Source organism: Dendroctonus ponderosae, unplaced genomic scaffold (assembly GCF_020466585.1).
Source record: "Dendroctonus ponderosae isolate FM_Combo_2020 unplaced genomic scaffold, Dpon_F_20191213v2 Dpon_F_20191213_7, whole genome shotgun sequence".
NCBI classification, from domain to species: Eukaryota; Metazoa; Arthropoda; class Insecta; order Coleoptera; family Curculionidae; genus Dendroctonus; species Dendroctonus ponderosae.
The window spans coordinates 8,096,851-8,112,584 of NW_026018916.1; the positions used below are offsets into that span (position 1 = coordinate 8,096,851).

At 33.0% G+C, this 15,734-nt stretch overlaps 1 protein-coding gene across 2 annotated transcripts in view; it reads left to right on the forward strand.

Annotated features, from left to right (window-relative positions):
- LOC109546174 (cadherin-99C) overlaps positions 1-15,734 on the forward strand; it is a 38,735-nt gene that overhangs the window by 21,967 nt on the left and 1,034 nt on the right. The window contains exons 3-24 of one of the 2 annotated variants that reach the window (XM_019917027.2): positions 3,211-3,276; positions 4,212-4,390; positions 6,362-6,484; positions 6,540-6,633; positions 6,685-6,848; positions 8,392-8,541; positions 9,024-9,242; positions 9,380-9,574; positions 9,883-10,144; positions 10,403-10,606; positions 10,667-11,071; positions 11,130-11,290; positions 11,345-11,860; positions 11,968-12,084; positions 12,280-12,529; positions 12,612-12,851; positions 12,910-13,080; positions 13,139-13,432; positions 13,706-13,847; positions 14,786-15,013; positions 15,070-15,320; positions 15,389-15,402. In XM_019917027.2, the coding sequence (XP_019772586.2) occupies positions 3,211-3,276; positions 4,212-4,390; positions 6,362-6,484; positions 6,540-6,633; positions 6,685-6,848; positions 8,392-8,541; positions 9,024-9,242; positions 9,380-9,574; positions 9,883-10,144; positions 10,403-10,606; positions 10,667-11,071; positions 11,130-11,290; positions 11,345-11,860; positions 11,968-12,084; positions 12,280-12,529; positions 12,612-12,851; positions 12,910-13,080; positions 13,139-13,432; positions 13,706-13,847; positions 14,786-15,013; positions 15,070-15,320; positions 15,389-15,402 (4,445 nt within the window). Of the gene's footprint in view, positions 1-3,210; positions 3,277-4,211; positions 4,391-6,361; positions 6,485-6,539; positions 6,634-6,684; positions 6,849-8,391; positions 8,542-9,023; positions 9,243-9,379; positions 9,575-9,882; positions 10,145-10,402; positions 10,607-10,666; positions 11,072-11,129; positions 11,291-11,344; positions 11,861-11,967; positions 12,085-12,279; positions 12,530-12,611; positions 12,852-12,909; positions 13,081-13,138; positions 13,433-13,705; positions 13,848-14,785; positions 15,014-15,069; positions 15,321-15,388; positions 15,507-15,734 lie in introns of both variants that reach the window. The other variant, XM_019917026.2, reaches the window with a different exon arrangement.

Here is a 15,734-nt window from a genome sequence, read left to right on the forward strand (position 1 = left end):
TAAGTGCATCGTTTGCACTTTGCAAGGTAATACCGTAATAGCTATTAAAAGAAACGAATTTACATGTTTTGCTTGAGCGTTTTTTGAATATAAAGCTTTGAGGACTACTAAAGCAAACGTGGTCTAGAGAAGAAATTGGAATAAAAAATGATGCATTCCAGATGCATTGTACCCCTAAAAATATTCTTAGACAGCAATAAAACATGATAAATTATAATTTCGAATAATGATTAAAAACACAACGGCTTTCTGCGAAAATTATATAATTATATTCTCTCTTATGAAACATCTAGTAACAACATTTCCGACAACTCAGGGACCGGAATTGTCTAAGGAAAATGTACAAATTGTCGACATAGTGTTATAATGAGAAAAAATTTTAATGGCTTCATCTCTAGGTCAGACGAATCAACATATTATTATCGATGAGAACAGATTATCTTGTGAGAATTGAATTGGTGTTTAATATTCAGATGCATAATTTCCCGTAATAAGTCACTAATTTATAGACGAGTTGCAATTAGAGACAGGCGCTTTAAACTAACTGTCCAGACCGAAGTTCCTGAAGAAAACGTTAATAAATTGAACTAATTTAAATTTATCTATGCTTGGCACCGAACAAAAACGGGAAAAGTTTTAATATAGACGGTTTGCTACCTGATTTATTTCCCATTGAAATCGCACTACTTTCCAATTAAGATTTATAACCAATTAATTAAAACAAAATTAAGCGCATCACTATATTTAGCTCGGTTTACGCTAGTTACTAGTTGCTTCTTAATTTAACTGCGCCGTATACCATTTAAGATTCCATCTTCAACATTAGAGATAGCATTAAGTCATAAATAAGGTAGCCAGCCCTCGTAAAATAGAGATATGGTACTGCAATTATTCCACAAGATTATTAACATTTATAAGAGAGGGAGTGTCCCATATTTTACTTATCTTTACTTGCGTGGATATCTTAGCGGAGGCAATCCAGTGGGTTGCGTACCAGAAGTACTAAGGCGAAGTAGAAAAAGAGTTTGCGTGTCTAACATATAAAACTTCAAGTTTACCTAGTTTTAAAAGAGGTCTTCAAATGAAACAATTTGAATATTGACTGACTTTCCTAATTTATGTGTTGTACTATTATAGTTTAGTATATTCATAAATATTTTTTTTAATATAGTTTATGTTTTATATAGTATATGTTTATTTTGTTAAATTATTGACTTTTGAAATCGACCGCAAGTTGATAATTTAAGCGGTTTTATGTTTCGTTAGATCATGAAATCTTCTATTAAATAGTGAAATTATGCTCTTACTTTTAGCAAAATTCCGAAGTTTTTGCAAAACCGCTGCTTAATAATCTTAATTTGCATTTGAATAATTTTACATCCTTATATCGCAATCTTAAACCAATGGATTTCTGATCCAATGGCATCCATCGACCAACTGACCACTTTTAAAAATAGCAAGAACTGGTAATGTGGGTTTTAAAGCCTTCTTGCTTTATGGCCGACGTCTAAAATAGCCTTTTATTCATACTTACGAAGAGATATCGGGAAAATTATTTTCGCAAGTTTGCGAACAACATTCAGTGAGAATATTGCAATCCGCTTTGTTGGAGCCTAAAGGCTTCTTTAAGTGTGTAATATGATAACTTTTTGCTTCCTTCTGCTATTTCTTTTTGTTTATTGGTGACTGAGTTTCTAGTACTCGCTTAATTTATCTGGTATTAGAAATAGAGCATGAAAGGCATTACTCATTAAACCAAAAAAAATAATCGCGAGATGGTAGGCGGTAACGACTTAGTAACAAGCACTCAGAAGGAATAACATTGAACTCCTTAAGTATTGATTACTCATCGAAAAATATTACATTCGGATGTCGTGCCTAAGTGTTAACGCCTTAGTTTTCCTACGCAACCGTTCTTTCAATATGCAAAAATTCAAGTATGGTGTAGTTGCAATTATGGTAATTGGGTGGGCATTAACATTTAAGAAACAAGTGATCGTAGAAAGTAAATTTTACCATAACTCAAGGTTCACAGCATAAAAATCGAACTGTTAGCGAAGAGATTGAATGTTGTCAAAGCACTATACCTAAGGTATTTCTGAAAAGGTGTGCAATTTTGTACCACAGCTATCAATATGCGGAAAAATAGAGGAATGGCTAAGAAAAGATATTCTTCTTCACAGTCTTTAAGTGTGTTTTTTGCCAAACTCAATGACTTCACTGTAGGAACATGAACTTTCAGTTCTAGTTAGAAACGAAAGTTTCTAAGCTTCCTAAGCTTCCGGAGCACATCATTTCAAGTTTCTCTCTAAACATTTGCTTATTACTTCCTTATCACATTCTTTTCCGCGTCTTACTTTAAATCATTTATTTTAAAACACGCAAGTATTCTGATTTCGTCGTTTGAAGATATTTTTTTACCTTTTTAATTAAGCTGATATAAGTTTATTCTCTGTTCTGAAAAATTACGTTTAGTGTTATTCAGATTATTGGAAAGACTTTTCAGAGTGTTATTTTGAAGGGAAAAACATTTTCGATTAATTAGAGTTAGCAGTATTTAAAAAAGCTCTAAAAAATATACTAAATGCTATGCTGAGTTGATTAACATAAACTGCTCTTCAAAATAGAAAAATAGACGTTGCACGTCCAAATTTCGATCAATTTTGGAACTTGACAAATTCTGGTTGCTGAAGGTGATTTGATTCATGTTTGAAGCGTTGTTTAGTGCAATTCTTTTTCGGTTAATGCGAGTTGGTGCAATAAATGAGTGGTTCCGATAACGTAGATAGTCAATAAAAAGTAAACCATTTTATTTATAAACATATAAGTTTCGTCGCCCAATTGAAATTGGTAACAATTGTATAAAATAATGTTGAAAATAATCACCCAAGACAGCTTGCACATCTTCGAGATTTTTCAAAACCTCATTAAAGGCACGATTTAAAAGTCATTATGTATTTGTACTATGATGCATTTTTGAGCAGTTTGCTCGGCATTTTAATAGCAAAAGCCATTTTCCTTATTAGTTAGAAAACGTATCATTCCTTGGAAGTTTGTACTTTATTAGGTCTGTCTCAATATCAATTCTAGATTTTTAGCGGCCTGAGAAAGCAATTAAAAAGAAACCAGGAAGCCCGTAAAGACTATAGTTTAAGAACCTTTTGTTCTAAAGGTATTAATTGTCTTCAATAAATAAGATTTATTTTCCAGGTCTATGCGAAGTGGAGAATGGGTCATCAAACATAATTGTAGATATCGAGGAAAGCAGAGGATCATGTAAGTAAATGAAATATTTTCATGTAAGATCAACTGAAAATGACACAGTTGATAATTTTGTAATATTAATTAAAATAATACTGCACTTCCCACGATATATTACTAATTAGTTTCAAATGAGGGCAATCCCACAGCTATACATCTTCTTCTTCGGTCACACCAAGTTAAGGTCGTACTTCGCAAAAAAGCTGTTTAAGAAAATTGGTTGCCAAATATACTAAGGCTTATATCCCCAATAATAGCTGCCTATTACCTAATTTGTAAACAGTTTTTAAAATATCATTAGTACCTAATGATGGTGTTGAAAAGTCGACAATTATGCCCAAGTAGATGGGAACAAATTTAACGCTAAATTAAAATAGTATTGAGAAATGTCAAGGGTAGAACGTTTTACCAGTTTAATTAAATGAGAAGAGCTCGAAGCGTTGTAGACGTTTGAACTGGTTATTAGAAGAACAGTATTATGCTAAACAGAACATATATTTAGTAGCACATTGCTAAGGGAATGGAGTATTTTAAGCTATTGTGGAAATGTGGGCCGTAACGTTAAATCAAGAAAAAAAACCGATACTTCATATATGAAAAATATGAGGAGATTAGACCAGTATGAAGTTTACACTTTTAATTAACAGATATTTATTGTTACTACTACTTCTACTAATATAAACCCAAATAACATATTCATTCAGAATAAAATAATGAATGAAATATGAATGTATTTTAAAACCTTTTATTAATTCGATTATTAATTTTTAAGAAACGACAATAATAAAACTGTAAAAAACTTTTTTAAATGAAAAATCTTGGTCGGAACTTCTCAGTTTTTCTTTCTTTGTTATGTGACGAAATTAACTAATGTCCCGAACTACTTAAAATGTTATTAGATTAATACCACAATCTACAAAGAAATAAAGTAATAATTTACGTATTTGCAGCTGTTAGCCAAGAAACAACACCAAAAGATTTGCCGATAGTTGGAGAGCCAAATGTGGACATATTTCTGGATTTATCATTTCCTAAAGGTCCTCCACTGTTCTTCCTCAATGAGAAGAAATTACAATTACTAGCACCCATAGACCGAGATGAAAATAACTTATCTCATATAGTATTTCAGGTAATAATTAATTTAATATAATCTACTTACGGGACCCAAGCCCACAATATTCAGCAGTGTTGTTAAATAATCCATAAAAATCGAAATGTTATTAGAAAGTATCTGAGTTTCCTATGCACGCGAATGAGAGTGAATCGTTAGTAAAAGCTAACGAATAACGAAAGAGATTTAAATATTCGAAATGAAAGGTGCGATTTTAATCGATTAATTTAATAATTTAATTAGTAAATTCTTGTAATAACTTGATTTTATGTATAGCCTTGTATGGCTAATTACAAAAAGGCATGAAACGTATTTGTGAAATGAACTTTTACAGCAATAATACTAATCTTTATTCATACATTGTATGGTAGCTATGTCTGCGAGCTTATTTGTATAGGTATTGTAATTTTTTGTAACCCGAGCTTTGCTCTCAGCTAAATTTATGCGTCATTTTTATTTCATGTCTTACTTCGTTCTTTGACTACTTTTTGTTAACAATATTCTCCATTCTAATGCATATTGCTTGTTAAATTTCTTCACTGAAGACACAAAATTTTATAACAATTTTCGTTCAGTCTATGTTCATGGATGTTCAACCCCTTGTAAATTTTTGGACAATATTTAACCTTTCAGGTTTTATTCGACTTTAACTAAAGCCATTATGTTATTTTCCATATTTAGAAGGATATTCACAAAAAAAATACAGGGTGCCGTCCGATCCATCTCACCATTGACCCGATATTTCGAAAAACATAACTTTTTGAGAAATTTTGCCATCAGAAATATGGGGTTTGCATTTAAAAAAGAAAGTTAGGTTACAGTTTTCGTACACCCTGTATAGCTAGAGGGCTAAATGTGTTTGACATCCTTTCGGCACTACTCGATCTCACGAGAAACAAAATTTGAAGTTTCTACAACGACTGTAATTTGGAAAACTTCTAAAACGCCGTCTACGTAAATCACCATGTATATGTATTCGCTCTTTATCAATAGTAAATTTTGTAATACAGTATTTGAGCAAAAATGTCTATTTTGTTACATAAAACATGCAATAAACACAGTTCTATATTATTTATGCTATTAAAATGACTGGATTTTCCAAACAGATGTGTATAGCAGTTTTCAACACTGCATAACATTCAAGAAACTATTCTGTTAAGCAAAAGAGGAGTTGAATTTAGCACAGCTTTAAATTTACCGGAAGCTGGATACCCCTTTTAACATTAAAAAATATCAGTAAAATATATTTTGAGAAAGTACATAAAGTGCTCAGTAAAACCATTTACATTTTGCTATTAAAATGTCTACAGTGTATGCATGGTTATTATTACTCAGTCACAACGATAAATATAAGCAATTAAAACAATAAGCTACTAACAGGCTACATTTTTAATTTTAGTAACTGATTACTCAACTATCACACGTTCGCAAAAGTTACACTATTACTTACCGTAAAATCTGCTAACCCACTTTTTACAAAATTGTTTATGTAAGAGGCATTAGTTTAATAATATTAGCTTATACTGATACTTACTGCAATAATGTAGATGGATTTTCAGTTTCCACTGTTTTAATTGAATAAGCCATTAAAAAGATGGTGTGATTTATTACCTCCTTTGTACAAATACTGAATACTGCTGATTAGAGTCTTGATAATTTTTAAATTAAATTCGAAATTAAAGTTGAAAGCAATCATATAAATTGTAACTTCATTTATCTTATTTCGGTTCGATTTGGAAACCACATCGAATGAAAGTTTCCGAGTAGCTTCAAATTTGTCACAATGTTGTAAATTTTTACTAGGTAATATTGACCATTCTATAGTCATTTGTGAAATTCAAGTTAACAACAAAGATACTGTACACTTTTAGGAATGTATTTCTTCACATTTTTATTTCTTTGAACATTTAACGGAATTTGTGATTCTCGTTGCTTAACTCATTTACATCCGTTTTTGAAATAGCACCTAAATTTTATTTAATTTTGCAGTTGATATGTACCATAAAATCAACTCATAAAGTTAAGTCAATTCCTGTGATAGTAAGACTGACTGATATTAACGATAATAGTCCTCAATTTGTCGGAGTTCCATATGAGACCAGCATATCAGAGGTACGCATTTAAACTTTCGATTTTTCGAAGTTTTATTCACTTACCATTTTGCTAGTTAACACCGATTGGAACAACGATATATCAAAACATAAATGCCAAAGATAAAGACACTGGAGTGAATGGACAAGTAGAATATTCGATAATAAAAGGTAAGTGTCCAGTTTAAGTCAGTTAGTCCATACTGATCAATGCTATTTAAGGTTCAAATTTCATTCCTGACGAAGGAACTGGGAAGCAGAGAATTCGAAGTGAGGATGGTTATGGATATTTTGCCATTAATTACCCTCATCAAGGGCAAGTCACAGTTAACAGAACTCTGGACTTCGAGAAAATTCAACGATATTACGTAACAATTTTAGCAACGGTAAGCAAATACCTCAATTAAGTATTTCATCAAACAAAGTACCACATTTTGTATTTACCCATTGGTATATAAAAATCAGGCAGGCGGCACGTTGATAACGTTGGGTCAATAATTCTTGCATACGTCTTTGAAACTGCGTACAGTTGGAGAATGGCCTTATGTAAATCCAATATTCGTTATAAATGCTTGTATATTTTGGAATAAACTATGTCACTATATTTACCGGGTCTATTCGTATTATTTAATCCAATTAACGAATAATAAAGTAAACTTACCAAGAATTATATCTATTGCATAACAGATCCAATTAAAATTTAAACAGTATACAACTAGGCCTTATTTCATAAAATGTGGGAACGTATTATATTGAATTGCGAAAAGTCAATTATTTCTTTTGAGGAGCACTTCAAGCTCTAATCTCACAACAATGCAATGTTTTATTTAACCGATTATTCGGTGCGAAAATTTTAAATAATGGCTAACCTGAAGAGTGCACAAATTTCTTATGATGGTTGATGGAATGCGTATTTACTTTTCATTGATGTTGTTCTTGGAGTCTATTTTGCAATAAAAGATTTCTAAGCACCCAGTAAGGTCATAGATTTTTTAGTTGCTTCCAGCAAATGTTAAGACTTTTTTGTGAAATTTTAAAAAGTAATTGCGATTATAACGTTCAATATCAATTGTAGTGGTTGCGGAAGCTTCGGTTTTTTATTCTGAATATTTATTACTGAACTGTTTCGATCCTGAACTTGAAAACTAACTACCAAGTGAGATAAATTGATTTAGTACTGTTATATGACTACAAAACTATTCTTTGAATTAAATACATTTTGTCTGTAGTAAATAACATTAATTTTTTTAACACGTAATTGGCGATAACTTGGATATGTCTTTTTTGAACTGTGCCCGTTTTTGCCGTTTGCAAGTGAAATGGTTCATTTTCGTACTAATAACCTACATAAAAATGTATCTAATTTAAGATAAAATTACAAGAAAATTACTTAACTTTATATTTCGCTTTTGTGACTATTGCAGTATTCCTTAGCACTATGTTTTTCAATTTTTGTCGCTTGACTGCATTTCTCACGCGCGTTCAACATATTCCTCTTTAGTGTTTTTAGGCATCACATCAAGACTTATAATTGTATATTCAGGGTGATTCAAAATTGCCTTTATTCCCTTTAAGGGCTATGGGGGCTCACTTAGAGAGTTTTTTTAGAAGTGTACAAATGTTTCCTTTTGGTGAATATGGGTTAAGCTTTTTTACAGATTTTATGAGTGAATAAAATCATCGCAAACTCATTACAGAACAATTTTCAAGCAAACATTCGATATTTCAAAGATCCTACTTTTTATATATGAATTTCAATCAACCCATACCCGAAATGAACGAAGATTGATCATGTTTGAATGCGATAAATTGCCAAGGAAAATTGATACATTTGCCAAAGCAATTAACATTTCTGAATCATGCTTGCATTCCAGAATTAATAATATGTTTTTGCTTAATATTTTTTATAATTTTGTATTCATGATTTAGGATAAAGCTAAAGAAGAAAGCGAACGATTAACGTCGACAACTACCTTGGTCGTCAATATAAAAGATGATGATGATTTACCACCGTCATTCATATACACGGGCTGCATGATGTTGGATGGATCATGTATAAACACTGAATACTCGGCGTCGGTAAGTTTTTGAGCAAAATGGAAATTTATCTACGTTAAAAACAGAAAAATTAAAAAACTCTACTCTATGGACTTCAACTAAGGGATCAACCGGATAAAAATTCTATTGTGCAACTGGGAAGCGTAGTCGCTCCCACACTTTTTGCGTCCTCAGTTATTGTAAATCCCCCATCGAATCTTATAGGGTTCCTTTGGTTAAGAACCAATTTAAACAGGTGGCAATATATTGACGTGAACCTGCTGAAGAATGGTTGCCTGAGGTAACCGGCTTTGTATTTCAATGTCCATTATTTATACCTCTAGATAGGCTTTGTTATCCGATAGCAGTGAAAACATCTGCTATGCCGTATGCAATATACGATGTGGGCGAAAATTTATGGGCTGCCATCAGTTAAAAAAATTTAATAGAATTTGCGGTTTTACTCACTTTCTGAAGATGTCACCAATTTATTATTGTGGAAATTAAGAAACGTATTTTTTAAGGTTTCCGCTGGCGTGAACCAAGGCATTTTGAATACTCTACCGGAAAAAATTCAAGCTGTAGATATGGACACGATAAACTCCCCAATCAAGTTTTCATTCGTTAGCGGTACTCCCGCAAGTTACGTGGAATATTTCAAAATCAACCCCGATACCGGTGCAGTTCATCAAATTAAGGCTGTGGAATCTGCCACCACTAAAAAGTTTAATATCATAATAAAGGTGAGTGAAATATAACTAATTTTAGCCATTGATGCGTTGGTGAAGACGTATAAAGGATATATGGAAACGATACTGAATTGTTTTATATACCTAGTTATTTTTGCGTCTTTTGCTAAATAATCATTTGGAATTATCAGGCCCAGGAAGTGTCAGAAGCCAAACGATCCACTACAGCAAAACTATTCATCACAGTCAAACCGGTAGATACACATCCTCCAGAAATCGTTTTGTCTTCCAGAGAAGGTTACGTGAATGAAATGTCCCCGGTTGGCGAAGAAGTCCTTGATGCTCACGATAAACCACTGCTAGTTCAAGTTGTCGATCCTGACTTCGTAAGTCGCTTCTTTCAAACAGCAAATTATAATAAAGGTCTGCCGGTATTAATTGCGTTCCTTGTAGTTTTAGAATATTAATTCTCTGTTGCAATAATAAAGCAGTTTTATATCTGTCTTACTCAATCTTTGAGTGTTTGATGATTTATTTGAACACTTTTTTCAGTTTTCTGTTCAGTACAGTTTTTCAATTATCATTATCTGTTATAGAATATAATCAGTTGATTAACTTCAAGGTGCTAATTTTATATATCATACAAACACATAAGTTTTTTTATCCATAAAAATATTTGCAAATATCGTTTCAGGGACCTGATGATCCTAAACCGATTTACACGTTTGAACTAACATCGCCGTACTTCGTGATTGATAAAGATGGTCATTTGGTCGTTAATGAGAATAATCTGGATCGCGATCCTCCAAATCCTGGCAAGTTCAAATTTCAGATTGTCGCCAGAGAAAAAAATAGCACAGCAGCCAGTGCTCCATCTTCAGTAACGGTAAATTTGCTGGATATCAACGACAATCCTCCAATTTTGCCGATTATTTCGCCTGTTTCAGTACCAGCAGGTAAGACGATCGATTGAACGTTTTTCATAAACACCAAATTAAACCCGAAAGCAAAAAATGTAAATAGACAGAACAAATCTTCTTGCGAGCTAAAAAGGCAAAAAGTGAAGAACTGAACGCTGCACAATTTAATCAGATCCACGGAAAAATACCTTTGCAAATTTTAAGTATACTAATAATCGATATTGACCGAATATTAATCTGCCAATATATTCACCGTCAGTTGAAGAAAAATGGCAAATTTATATTAAATTTTAGGAGACACTAAACGAAATGTTACTACAATTCACGCTGCTGATAAAGATGAAGGTGTAAATGCTGAAGTAAAATATTCCATTTATCACGTATCAAATAATGGCAATAACAAATTCTCCATTAACGAGCACACTGGTGATATTACAACTACTGGAAAACTGAATGCTGGTGACCAGTACAGCCTCACCGTGCAAGCTACGGATTCAGGTATACCTTCTGCTCAAGTTATCATCTAATCAAATAATGATAATTAATAACTGCTATTAGGTGGGCTTTACAGTCAAGCTATAGTAGAAGTGACTGTTAGTCCTGGACCCAACACAGAAGCTCCTATTTTCGAGCAATCCGTCTACGATTTGGAAGTGAGCGAAGGAGCTACGATTAATTCTACAGTGGCCACTCTAGTTGCTACTGATCCAGAAGGCGATCTTATCAGCTACTCGATTATGTCCGGAAATGACTTAAGACAGTTTGCTATTGGAACTAAAACAGGCGTAATTTCTATTATTCGGATGCTGGATAGAGAAGATCTAAACAGATATCAGATGGTGATTAAAGCTGAAGATACCGGGAAACTGTCCAGTACAGCCACTGTCAATATAAAAGTTACAGATATTAATGATAAGAATCCAGAATTCGTGGGAGATCCTTACTTGTTCCACGTAAAAGAAGGTAATTCGGTCCAACAGATAGCAAACGTTATATAAATAATAACATGCTGCAATTACAGGAATTAAGAAAACTTCGGTGGGATTTGTGAAGGCAACAGACGCAGATGAGGGCATAAATGCCCAGGTTACATATTTAATCCCAAGCGGATTGCCTTTTGATATTGACAATGAAACTGGGGAAATACGTACTAACAGGCCCTTGGATTACGAAAGTCAAAAGGTGCGAAGATTTAATTAAATGAAAAACAAACTGGACAGGAAGTTTTGATTTCAGAATTACCAGTTTGTGGTGACAGCAAAAGACGGAGCTCCGGACCCGAGAATTGCAACAGCCACAGTTGCTGTTGAGGTCGAAGATGTTGAAGATGAAGTCCCAGTGTTCCGAGAAGAATCTTACGAAGCCCTGGTCCCGGAAAATGCTGCTGACCATTTCGTCACTTCAGTGGAAGCATATGATCCAGATACAGTTCAAAAGATAACCTACGTAATTCATCAAGGACCTACCGATTTATTTAGGATTGATGAAAAAACTGGAGCAATTTATACGACACGTGGTCTGGATTATGAAAAGGATCAAGAGCACGTACTGGTTATTGGTACTTTGGAAAATATGTCCAATGAAAAGAATAGCACTACTAAAGTGATTGTGGAAGTGGAGGACAGAAATGATATTCCACCAGTATTTACCATTATTCCGCATCCGATCAGTTTGGAGGATGACGTAGCCATTGGTACAACAGTTACGACTTTAGTAGCTACTGACTCTGATGGAACTGCACCAGGAAATAAAGTACGATTCCTGTGAATATCCACTAAGAATTCATAGTGTTCAACAGAAACACGTCTAATTTTATTTTATTTGAGTTAACTGTCGATTTATATTGTCTTTCCTTGCAGGTACGATACGAGATAATAGGTCGAGGAAAAGCACCCAAATATTTCCAAATAGATCCCGATTCTGGTATTCTACGGGTAACTAATGATTTGAAAAAAGAAGTTGACACCGAATATCAGGTAAGAAGCGTTTTTCCACATTACTCCAATTATCCAACGCAGTAACAATTTACTTTACCGAAACATTATTTTGATGAGTTGTGAAAGGAAGCTAAGTAAAGTTTTCACAAAGTACAGACGCTGGTATAAAAGGATTAATTTTATCTATTGATATGAATTAATATATCTTGAAAACTGTGTATTTTTTCATTGTAGGTTGATGTTAGAGCTTATGATCTTGGTGATCCGCAACTATCCTCCGTTATAACCGTTGAGGTTTTCATTCAGCATGTGGCAACAGTTGCTCCAGAAGTCGGACTGCGCTTCGCTGACACTGCTTATACTTTGCAAGTACCCGAAAACACCACAATTGGAAAACATATAAAAACTTTGACTATCGTGAATGGAAAAACCCATGGAACCACTATACCCCTGAAATGTCAGATAATTAGTGGAAACACTGAAGGTCGGTAACTCAAACTCTGTTTCAATTTGTTTAACTTCCACTACAAGTTGACGATTATTAACCTTAGCGTGATTTTATTTAGGAAAGTTTGTCCTAAATGTTACGGAGGACCGAAACTGTGCCCTATTCTTAAACGGTTCTTTGGATTTTGAAAGTCACGAACAATATGTGTTTGATGTGGAAATTATGTCCTTGCAAGGTTTCATCAATAAAGATTTTGCGGTTACTCAAGTTACTGTAAATGTGCAGGACGTCAACGATAACAAGCCATATTTCGTTTATCCATTTGAAGGCGAGAATGTGTCCAGCAAACCTTTTAAGGGTAAGTATCTAACATCGCTAAACCTTTTTAAAAATTTTATTGGCAATTTCTGTTTCAGATCTTAACTCCAATGATATCGAGAGTGAAACCGAAAATAACACAACCTCTGAATCCCGAAAATATTTTGCTGCATTATCATTAGATGCGCCGATAAATACAGCAGTTACTCAAATCAAAGCTGAGGATTTGGACACCGGAAAATTTGGCAAAATTTCCTACAATTTAACAGGCAAGAAAAATATATATATTTTATAATTTCCAATATATCTATGAAACACATGTTATAGGAAATTACAGTGAAGAATTCTTTACCATCGACCCATCCACAGGCATAATTAGAACGAAAAGAACCTTCGACTATATCAGCCAAGAAAGTTTGCCATTTACTCTAATAGCTTGGGCAAGAGATAACCCGAATGCTACTCGAGACTATTTCGAAACAAGCACCCAATTGGTGATCAATCTTATTAGTGACCAAAACAGACTTATTTTGGTAATCGGCGATGCGAAACCAAATATTGTGCAGAAAAAGCTGGACGATATAGTGAAGGTAATCCAGGATCAATCTGGATTAATAGCAGGTATGGTGATAATTTAATGTTTAATAATTCCAGTAAACTCCAAGTTACCCAAACAATAGTTCTCCTGATGCGTATCTCAAACTATATAGCTTCAGTCCATTTGCTTATTTTTTAATTTTTTATTATTTATTTAAGAGTTGATTTTATATTTAGCCAATAAAAAACACAGCTCATCTTCAGGCTTAAACAATATTGTTTTATTATTGCAAAAATTGTTTCATTTCACATTGTTCAGTTCATTTTTAATTTTTCATACAACTTTAAATATTGCAGGGATTGAAAAGTTGGGCTCCAGACAATTTATTGGCGGAAATGGGACTCTGGAAAACGATCCTGAAGGCACCGATGTTTGGTTTTATGTGATTGATCCAGACACTGACGAAATATTGACCAGAAATAGTTCGCTTGTTAAAAGGTAAACATTTCCAAATGTCAATGTTTATTTCATATATTTTCTTGGTATTAAATGTGAAGAACATTTAATGTGGTGTTGAGTATTTTTGAGATAGTCCGTCTCAGAAGTCTGCTAACTACCAATAAATTTTAATTACAGTTTTTGATTATCTTTGTCCTAAACGTTGTTTCGTTACTAACTTGCGCTCTATTGGCGAAGTATCTTATCGAGTTTTTTTGCATAAAAACTACTGACAATCAGTTTTTATTTAATATGAAACTTGTTTTGCTTAAAAAACATAAATGATAATTTTTCACCTTTTTGACCGAAATTGGAGAGCATTTCGTTGAAAAATTTTGCTGTTTTCCACTTCAAGCCGAGAAAACTACATACTTACTACTAAAACTCACGAACGCTCATATTAGACCTGTTATTGAAGAAAGAAAAAAATTGATTGAAAATAAAATTGAAGTAATATTTTTAATCGTAAAGTAAACATTCGCAAATTGTCTAATTTGAGCAAATAAAAAGTGCAGCAAACGTTTGAATTATATTTTTTAGAAACATTCTCTGGTTCAAAGTAAGTAATACGCAGTACATAAGTGAGATAAACACAGTTTATGTTTACTGGTACCAAATAGGTACAAAAAAAAACTAAATCGAAATCTAATTCTGATCGTCATTAAAGTATACCAAAGTTTATATTTTACAAATTGAAACAATTTTGGTAAAGGAAAATTAAATATGAAAGAACCTTAGAATTTTTAAGCTCGTTTAAATAAAGTACATGTATTAGATTTTCGTTCTAAACACACAAAAAAACTTAGTTTTTAAATTTAATTTGAAAAACAAATGTGTTATTTAAATACCAACCAGCAACTAGCAAACTAAAGTTTATATAACCTTTATTTACTTTCGGAATTTGAACCTTGAAAATTTTGTTTTTATTTATATTTCAGAGCTTTAATAGACAAATCATCTATGGACAACATAACATTCGACCTATCGGCACAAATAAAACATACGGCTTTCAACATTCACGAGCCCTTAGTTTTTCATAAAGTCCGAACGGCTTCCTTGGCTTCTTTCAACGATGAAGTGTTTCTTTATGCCTTGATTATTATTGCCTGTATCATATTTGTGCTTGGCAGTGTTGGCATTATTTATATCTGCGTTTCGTGGTCCAGGTAAGGAAGAATCCCTAATTTTTTCAAAACTAGTCAATTTAAAATGGTAATTTCAGATATAAAAGCTTTAACGCTCAATTTACCAAAGCGCGGCAATATGTGGTACCTGCCAGTCCAGCAAGATACGACACTGTGTATGTTGAACCCAACCTGAAGGAATACGAGACGCAAGTCTTGCAAATGGTAGTGAATGTTGATGATCAAGAGGATTTTAATGATTTGCAAATCGACTTCAGCAACAAAAATCATGCATTTAGCTTGGAGAATGTCAGTTATATCGGAAAAGACACAAACTTAAAAAATTATGGTAATTTCATTACTTTTTTGTTTTAGTAGTTTGGAAGGAAACTGACTGATGAAGGTTTTTCTTTACAGATAAATCACGTCCAGTAAGTAATGAATCTGCGTCGACTGTGCGAGCGTCTAGTGAAGACGATAACACCCATCTAATAAAAAGTACTAACAATAACATAAGGAGAGATCATATTTACAGGTAATCATCTAATATCTAATTTGCGTCATCAGTGATAATAAATGTAGGTCAATGTTTTGTGACTAATATTTCAGCAATTTTATTTATGTGCAATTGAATAAAGCATGTGTACTTTGATCAAAACTGAATCACATTCTGGTCTAATTCATAGTTTTAGGATTCAATGTCTAATTATTTCTAGTTATATAGCTTCATTGTGTGGTTTTATTGTATATTTCTTGTTTATTA